At 41.0% G+C, this 9,753-nt stretch overlaps 1 protein-coding gene across 1 annotated transcript in view; it reads left to right on the forward strand.

Moving 5' to 3' along the window:
- The first annotated feature begins 8,768 nt into the window (after positions 1-8,768).
- Positions 8,769-9,753, forward strand: part of LOC308285818 (desmoglein-2-like protein) — a 15,285-nt gene continuing 14,300 nt past the window's right edge. The window contains exon 1 of the mRNA XM_080726702.1: positions 8,769-8,885. Within this exon, the coding sequence (XP_080582828.1) occupies positions 8,832-8,885 (54 nt within the window). The 5' untranslated portion in view covers positions 8,769-8,831. The remainder of the gene's footprint in view (positions 8,886-9,753) is intronic.

The following is a 9,753-nucleotide window of genomic DNA, read 5'->3' on the forward strand; positions in this document are numbered from 1 at the left end:
AACTTTAGAGATTGCGACACAGTAAATGATATGCATATGATGCATCACAATATCCCGTAAGCCTGCTTTTCAACATTTATCCAGACCAGAACACAAACGTTCAGTGCTGTTGTGGTGCAGCACTTTTCTCAGCTGTAGACTTGAGACAATATTCAAGTCAGACTTAGGTGAGAAAAAAAACTTGATGCGTCTTCAAGTTCATTTATTGTTTGTCCCCGAAGGGCGATTTGGTTGCAGCAATATATAAAAGCATACATCTGTCACAAAGACACATAAAAACACATAGGACACATCTAGCAATAAAAACAGGGTAGTAGTTCATGATCTCAGCCAGAAGTAAAGAAAACAAAAAAGAAAAAGCAACAATCATAGGCCATATATCTTACATGATGTATAAAGAACCATGCAACTTCAAATGTATCACTGCTGGCCTACTACTAGCCTATGGTTTTGTGCACAGTTCTCCCTTTTTTTGTTACGTTTGTTTGGAGTAACCATAGTAACTGGCTGGGCACTGCCAAACTGGCATGGATTATCAATCATTGGGACGGACACACACACACACACACACACACACACACACACACACACACACACACACACACACACACACACACACACACACACACACACACACACACATCCTTATCTTTCCCTCATTATCCTTCATTATTTCAATTCATGTTAATCTTACTGCAACAATGCTGAAGAACCAAAACCAATCCAATAATTGTGTGCCAGTACATTTTTTGAATCTTGTTGCAGAATACTGTATGTTATCTGTTATTTGCTTTCTCTGTTGAGAAAGTATGCCCTAGACAGGCGTGGCCATGGGGTCACTCGGGTTGCCATAACTACCAGACACACCCAATACTGCATGTCAGTTACTGTAACTACTGTACTCTATACCACATTTTAATGTGATAACATATACATACAGTATACTTGATTAAAAGGTCGATCAAATATGTTTTATCAAGTTTTTTTTAATTTATTTTTATTTTTTTTATAAAACTCATTTTGCTGTACTGTACACTATACATGCTGTTATCTGTTGAACTAGCCATGGTTAATGATTGGTGAATACACAGCCAGGACAGTGAATGTTATATCTATTTCTTCACTGAAAAATCCATTCATATTTGTGTTTTTGGATATTGCATTGGCAATGATGTGCTCGAAAAGGAATAAACCATGAAGGCTGAACACATCTGTTTGCAATAGACCTGTGCAATCCTCTGATATACTGTAATCAGACAAGATAAATCTAGCATTTCCCACCCACACCTTCAGTCTGTGGGAGGGAGTGTTGTAATGGGACCAGTTTAGTAAGGAGTATCCGTAACTTGGCAAGCTGTATTAATGCTAAATCTGACATCACACTGTAGTCTTGTACACAACACACACACACACACACACACACACACACACACACACACACACACACACACACACACACACACACACAGTACACAACTTGCAGTACAGGTAAAACGTGTTATAGTAATGTCCAGCTGCATGGTCAAGCTGGTTGGTTATCGGGGTTAATCAGAGACCCTGGTCTGAGTGCACAGTGGGAATTTCACGGCCGTAGGTGAAGTTTTGCAAATGGGTGTGAGCCTGAGGGCACCAGACAACACCCAAATATAGGATACTTTTTATGTTGTATATCAAGAACATAAATTGGTTCTGAAATCATAAGCAGATGCTATTTTTGTTTAATCTCAATACAAATGTGTGACTTCATCTCTCACGTATGTATATGGATGTTTCTTAAACACAATACATTACATATTAATCTAAACGTAATCTTTGTACCTCACCAGAGACAGCTTCAGGACGTATATAGGATATCATTTTAAATGCAGCATTAGCCTACAAGTCGGAATTTGAGGTTGAAATGATGCAATAAGTTCAGCTGAATGAGTGTGATTTATGTAAGCCAATATGTTTATTCTGCATTTTATGTTATTATAATTCACTACTTTTACCTTAGCCTAATTGTGTCTTGCAGTTTTGTGTGACCTTTATGTAGGTCTACATTTATATAAATTAGAATTTGGGCAGCCGAGTGTCTAGGTCGGAGACCGCCGCAGACCGGCATACTCGGGAACGATGTAAATGGGGAATGAATGCCCCACCTTTTAATGCAAACCCCATTATACGCCTGTGTGCATTTATGCCCATATATGGAGATATCTGTATCTGTCTGTGTGCGTCCATTTTATGCCCATATATGGAGATCTCTGTATCTGTCTGTCTGTGTCCCTTTTATGCCTGTATATGGAGATCTCTGCATCTGTCTGTGTCCCTTTATGCCCATTATCCTATAAAGGAGTTCGCTATAAACAATGTTGTCAGTAATGCCCTTGTCATTATCCGCAATGAAAACTTTTACAGCGCTGGCTCTCTATCCTCTGGAGAAGGCGGTGTAGAGTTAGCCTGGCGGGGCCTGACGTCATACTGCGTTCACTCACTCATTCCTTCCCAGAAGGAATGAGAGATGACGTCAGGCCCTGCCAGGTTAGTATAGAGTTGGCCATGAGCGAACAGGTTGAGGCAAGTAGATGCCAACTCGTTCATTCTCTTGGCCATGACCTTATTGATGGTAACAGAGAAAGCTAAGCGGATAGGGAACTGTTGAAGGTGAAGGGAAGCTCACCTCTGTCATTGTGAGGTATTCTAGGTAGGAAGATTGTTTCACCCCTGTTTGTGCCTACTGCAATGTCACACTCAATGACTCTGTCCATCATTTGCATTACCACCATTCTGGTGCCATTCTTGAGAGTGCAGTCTCGGAACCTGCTTGCAGGTTTCTACTTGAGGTTATGATCAGGGATTCCAGAGGGTGTCAGCTAAGAACGTAGGTAAAGATCTGAGCTATCTACATGCGAAAGTTGGAGTCTGTAGAACCAACCATGTGCTGTGAGGCACAGATTTTTACAGATGGCCAGTCAATTTGCACAGCTCATTGCGGCCTCGGCATCAATTAATAGTAGTCAGGAATGATAATGTTATTTTATGTATTCATTTCAAAGATAGAGTTCCACTGAGCAATTCAAACGAGATGTGCAGAAACAGTGAACCCCAATCAAGAAATAATAACTTATAAATGTGATATAGCAGATAGCAGTTCTTATTCTTTTTTTCTTTTTTTACAGATGGCCAGTCAATTTGCACAGCTCATTGTGTGAGTGTGTGACGATGTCTTGCGCCATATCACCTAATGACGTCATATATGACATCACAACACCAGCAACTTTTTAGTAAGAAATTTGACCTGCCTCTGCCTGCCCATAGCAACATCCCAGGAAAATGAGTTGACAACTCTGCTTCCTGCAAACAACCAGGTGTAAAGTAGGCCTAACTATAGCGTACCTTTACTCAAGTAAGTTCTATACTTCAGTACAATTTTGAGGTGTTTTTTAGTTTATTGGAGTATAGGCTACTTAGGACCTACATCTCAGAGGCTAATATTGGACCTACATCTCAGAGGCTAATATTGGACCTACATCTCAGAGGCTATATTGTAGGCCTACTTTTACTTCACTACAATTATTTGAAAACTTTAGTTGGGATAATGGCTATAGACTTTTTGCAGATAGGCCTAGACTAAATTATAGCCTAATATTAGGCTTTAAACATGAACCACTTTGACTTTAGCCCTACTGTAGGCTACAGACAGCTTCAGGACGTATATAGGATATCATTTTAAATGCAGCATTAGCCTACAAGTCGGAATTTGAGGTTGAAATGATGCAATAAGTTCAGCTGAATAAGTGTGATTTATGTAAGCCAATATGTTTATTCTGCATTTTATGTTATTATAATTCACTACTTTTACCTTAGCCTAATTGTGTCTTGCAGTTTTGTGTGACCTTTATGTAGGTCTACATTTATATAAATTAGAATTTGGGCAGCCGAGTGTCTAGGTCGGAGACCGCCGCAGACCGGCATACTCGGGAACGATGTAAATGGGGAATGAATGCCCCACCTTTTAATGCAAACCCCATTATACGCCTGTGTGCATTTATGCCCATATATGGAGATATCTGTATCTGTCTGTGTGCGTCCATTTTATGCCCATATATGGAGATCTCTGTATCTGTCTGTCTGTGTCCCTTTTATGCCTGTATATGGAGATCTCTGCATCTGTCTGTGTCCCTTTATGCCCATTATCCTATAAAGGAGTTCGCTATAAACAATGTTGTCAGTAATGCCCTTGTCATTATCCGCAATGAAAACTTTTACAGCGCTGGCTCTCTATCCTCTGGAGAAGGCGGTGTAGAGTTAGCCTGGCGGGGCCTGACGTCATACTGCGTTCACTCACTCATTCCTTCCCAGAAGGAATGAGAGATGACGTCAGGCCCTGCCAGGTTAGTATAGAGTTGGCCATGAGCGAACAGGTTGAGGCAAGTAGATGCCAACTCGTTCATTCTCTTGGCCATGACCTTATTGATGGTAACAGAGAAAGCTAAGCGGATAGGGAACTGTTGAAGGTGAAGGGAAGCTCACCTCTGTCATTGTGAGGTATTCTAGGTAGGAAGATTGTTTCACCCCTGTTTGTGCCTACTGCAATGTCACACTCAATGACTCTGTCCATCATTTGCATTACCACCATTCTGGTGCCATTCTTGAGAGTGCAGTCTCGGGACCTGCTTGCAGGTTTCTACTTGAGGTTATGATCAGGGATTCCAGAGGGTGTCAGCTAAGAACGTAGGTAAAGATCTGAGCTATCTACATGCGAAAGTTGGAGTCTGTAGAACCAACCATGTGCTGTGAGGCACAGATTTTTACAGATGGCCAGTCAATTTGCACAGCTCATTGTGTGACGATGTCTTGCGCCATATCACCTAATGACGTCATATATGACATCACAACACCAGCAACTTTTTAGTAAGAAATTTGACCTGCCTCTGCCTGCCCATAGCAACATCCCAGGAAAATGAGTTGACAACTCTGCTTCCTGCAAACAACCAGGTGTAAAGTAGGCCTAACTAGTCTACCTTTACTCAAGTAAGTTCTATACTTCAGTACAATTTTGAGGTATTTTTTAGTTTACTGGAGTATAGGCTACTTAGGACCTACATCTCAGAGGCTAATATTGGACCTACATCTCAGAGGCTAATATTGTAGGCCTACTTTTACTTCACTACAATTATTTGAAAACCTTAGTTAGGATAATGGCTATAGACAGCTAAGAACGTAGGTAAAGATCTGAGCTATCTGCATGCGAAAGTTGGAGTCTGTAGAACCAACCATGTGCTGCGAGGCCTCTTTCATGCGATTCGGGCCAATTCGGCCTCGGCATCAATTAATAGTAGTCAGGAATGATAATGTTATTTTATGTATTCATTTCAAAGATAGAGTTCCACTGAGCAATTCAAACGAGATGTGCAGAAACAGTGAACCCCAATCAAGAAATAATAACTTATAAATGTGATATAGCAGATAGCAGTTCTTATTCTTTTTTTCTTTTTTTACAGATGGCCAGTCAATTTGCACAGCTCATTGTGTGAGTGTGTGACGATGTCTTGCGCCATATCACCTAATGACGTCATATATGACATCACAACACCAGCAACTTTTTAGTAAGAAATTTGACCTGCCTCTGCCTGCCCATAGCAACATCCCAGGAAAATGAGTTGACAACTCTGCTTCCTGCAAACAACCAGGTGTAAAGTAGGCCTAACTATAGCCTACCTTTACTCAAGTAAGTTCTATACTTCAGTACAATTTTGAGGTGTTTTTTAGTTTATTGGAGTATAGGCTACTTAGGACCTACATCTCAGAGGCTAATATTGGACCTACATCTCAGAGGCTAATATTGGACCTACATCTCAGAGGCTATATTGTAGGCCTACTTTTACTTCACTACAATTATTTGAAAACTTTAGTTGGGATAATGGCTATAGACTTTTTGCAGATAGGCCTAGACTAAATTATAGCCTAATATTAGGCTTTAAACATGAACCACTTTGACTTTAGCCCTACTGTAGGCTACAGACAGCTTCAGGACGTATATAGGATATCATTTTAAATGCAGCATTAGCCTACAAGTCGGAATTTGAGGTTGAAATGATGCAATAAGTTCAGCTGAATAAGTGTGATTTATGTAAGCCAATATGTTTATTCTGCATTTTATGTTATTATAATTCACTACTTTTACCTTAGCCTAATTGTGTCTTGCAGTTTTGTGTGACCTTTATGTAGGTCTACATTTATATAAATTAGAATTTGGGCAGCCGAGTGTCTAGGTCGGAGACCGCCGCAGACCGGCATACTCGGGAACGATGTAAATGGGGAATGAATGCCCCACCTTTTAATGCAAACCCCATTATACGCCTGTGTGCATTTATGCCCATATATGGAGATATCTGTATCTGTCTGTGTGCGTCCATTTTATGCCCATATATGGAGATCTCTGTATCTGTCTGTCTGTGTCCCTTTTATGCCTGTATATGGAGATCTCTGCATCTGTCTGTGTCCCTTTATGCCCATTATCCTATAAAGGAGTTCGCTATAAACAATGTTGTCAGTAATGCCCTTGTCATTATCCGCAATGAAAACTTTTACAGCGCTGGCTCTCTATCCTCTGGAGAAGGCGGTGTAGAGTTAGCCTGGCGGGGCCTGACGTCATACTGCGTTCACTCACTCATTCCTTCCCAGAAGGAATGAGAGATGACGTCAGGCCCTGCCAGGTTAGTATAGAGTTGGCCATGAGCGAACAGGTTGAGGCAAGTAGATGCCAACTCGTTCATTCTCTTGGCCATGACCTTATTGATGGTAACAGAGAAAGCTAAGCGGATAGGGAACTGTTGAAGGTGAAGGGAAGCTCACCTCTGTCATTGTGAGGTATTCTAGGTAGGAAGATTGTTTCACCCCTGTTTGTGCCTACTGCAATGTCACACTCAATGACTCTGTCCATCATTTGCATTACCACCATTCTGGTGCCATTCTTGAGAGTGCAGTCTCGGGACCTGCTTGCAGGTTTCTACTTGAGGTTATGATCAGGGATTCCAGAGGGTGTCAGCTAAGAACGTAGGTAAAGATCTGAGCTATCTACATGCGAAAGTTGGAGTCTGTAGAACCAACCATGTGCTGTGAGGCACAGATTTTTACAGATGGCCAGTCAATTTGCACAGCTCATTGTGTGACGATGTCTTGCGCCATATCACCTAATGACGTCATATATGACATCACAACACCAGCAACTTTTTAGTAAGAAATTTGACCTGCCTCTGCCTGCCCATAGCAACATCCCAGGAAAATGAGTTGACAACTCTGCTTCCTGCAAACAACCAGGTGTAAAGTAGGCCTAACTAGTCTACCTTTACTCAAGTAAGTTCTATACTTCAGTACAATTTTGAGGTATTTTTTAGTTTACTGGAGTATAGGCTACTTAGGACCTACATCTCAGAGGCTAATATTGGACCTACATCTCAGAGGCTAATATTGTAGGCCTACTTTTACTTCACTACAATTATTTGAAAACCTTAGTTAGGATAATGGCTATAGACAGCTAAGAACGTAGGTAAAGATCTGAGCTATCTGCATGCGAAAGTTGGAGTCTGTAGAACCAACCATGTGCTGCGAGGCCTCTTTCATGCGATTCGGGCCAATTCGGCCTCGGCATCAATTAATAGTAGTCAGGAATGATAATGTTATTTTATGTATTCATTTCAAAGATAGAGTTCCACTGAGCAATTCAAACGAGATGTGCAGAAACAGTGAACCCCAATCAAGAAATAATAACTTATAAATGTGATATAGCAGATAGCAGTTCTTATTCTTTTTTTCTTTTTTTACAGATGGCCAGTCAATTTGCACAGCTCATTGTGTGAGTGTGTGACGATGTCTTGCGCCATATCACCTAATGACGTCATATATGACATCACAACACCAGCAACTTTTTAGTAAGAAATTTGACCTGCCTCTGCCTGCCCATAGCAACATCCCAGGAAAATGAGTTGACAACTCTGCTTCCTGCAAACAACCAGGTGTAAAGTAGGCCTAACTATAGCCTACCTTTACTCAAGTAAGTTCTATACTTCAGTACAATTTTGAGGTGTTTTTTAGTTTATTGGAGTATAGGCTACTTAGGACCTACATCTCAGAGGCTAATATTGGACCTACATCTCAGAGGCTAATATTGGACCTACATCTCAGAGGCTATATTGTAGGCCTACTTTTACTTCACTACAATTATTTGAAAACTTTAGTTGGGATAATGGCTATAGACTTTTTGCAGATAGGCCTAGACTAAATTATAGCCTAATATTAGGCTTTAAACATGAACCACTTTGACTTTAGCCCTACTGTAGGCTACATAGGATATTTGAAAATAGCCGATCTACAGTACAAGCTCACAATGCATTGTGAGCTTGTAGATCTGCAATTTTCAAACATTTTGTAGGCTACTTTAATAACTTTAGTATATTGATGCCAACTTTCGTACAACTTTCGTACTAATCTTGAATTCCGAACTTTATTAAAACATTTGAGTAGGCCTACTTTTTCCACCACTGCCTGCAGTGCAAACAACCGGAATTCCCATCACTGCAGTTGCACACACAATTGAAAGGAACTATGCAGCGGACACACACAACCCCTCCTCTCCTCTCACCGCTATCAGGAGCAGCCTATGAGCAATGAAACTGTGAGAGGCACCGCCTATGTGTGGCTGTAACACATTACTGTCGAGAAAAGTTCTCTTCGCGGTATCAGGAGGGTCAAAGTCTAATCCAAACCCTGGACATAAAATAGATCTGCTTCAACCGGACACGTTTTTAACTCCAAGGAGGGAGACACCGTTTGTTTTTCCAGCACTAATGGCCCCTGTTTCCAAGCACAGCGTTGTTCTATTGCTGCTGTTCTTGTTAACGGTAAGTGAAGGTTATTATATTATTGTTTAGTGTTTTTTGTTTGAGTTTTTTTCGTGTTTATTTGTGTGGCGAAATTCACGAATGAATGCGTACTCCCCTTCGCACTTCGCAGTGTACAGCAGTAGGTCTACAGATATATGGCTGTGTAGAAAACTAATTATAACAACGAACGAACATAATTATAGGCTATGACTTAAGTGACGGCAAAACCGTTATGTGCTAAATGATCTTATAATAATAAATGGCTACAGGTGTGGTAGGCCTAAACGTGGTAGCCCCTCTGCCTCCTTCCACATACTGTAATTCTCAATTCTTCACATAAATCTGCAATTCCCTTGTATTATGAAGGTGATTATTTATTTAGTCTAATTACTAAATATATTTTAGGTACTATAGGCTACTTTATGGCAGAGATTGTACAAATCTCTGGAACTCTACTGGAAGGATGGAACACCATTTAATAAAATATGTTCTCTCATTTTGTGTTTTGATGATGGTGGTGGAGAGTCCTGTCTAACACCTCAGCCCAGAATCTCCCATATATCTGGTGTCTGAGAAGGCATAATAATAATGAATAACATGATTCACATCGTTTTCATCAAACCATTCAGTGACCCCTCATGCCCTGTGGAAGGGGGCATTGTCACACTGAAGAGACCACTCCTATCATGATCAAAAGTTTCTTTATAGGTGATTACTCAGAATTAATTTTATTTGTAGTGACCCCTCCCATGTGACTGTGAGGCAGTGGTTCTCAACCTGTGGGTCAGGACCCCCAGGGGGGTCCCCACAGGATTTCATTGGGGGGGGGGGGGGGGGGGGGGGGGTCCCCAGGTGACAGTGAAGTGACAAATTAAGGACCTTTTAA

The sequence above is a fragment of the Nannobrachium achirus genome (assembly GCF_963921795.1).
Source record: "Nannobrachium achirus genome assembly, chromosome: 5".
Classification (NCBI taxonomy): Eukaryota; Metazoa; Chordata; class Actinopteri; order Myctophiformes; family Myctophidae; genus Nannobrachium; species Nannobrachium achirus.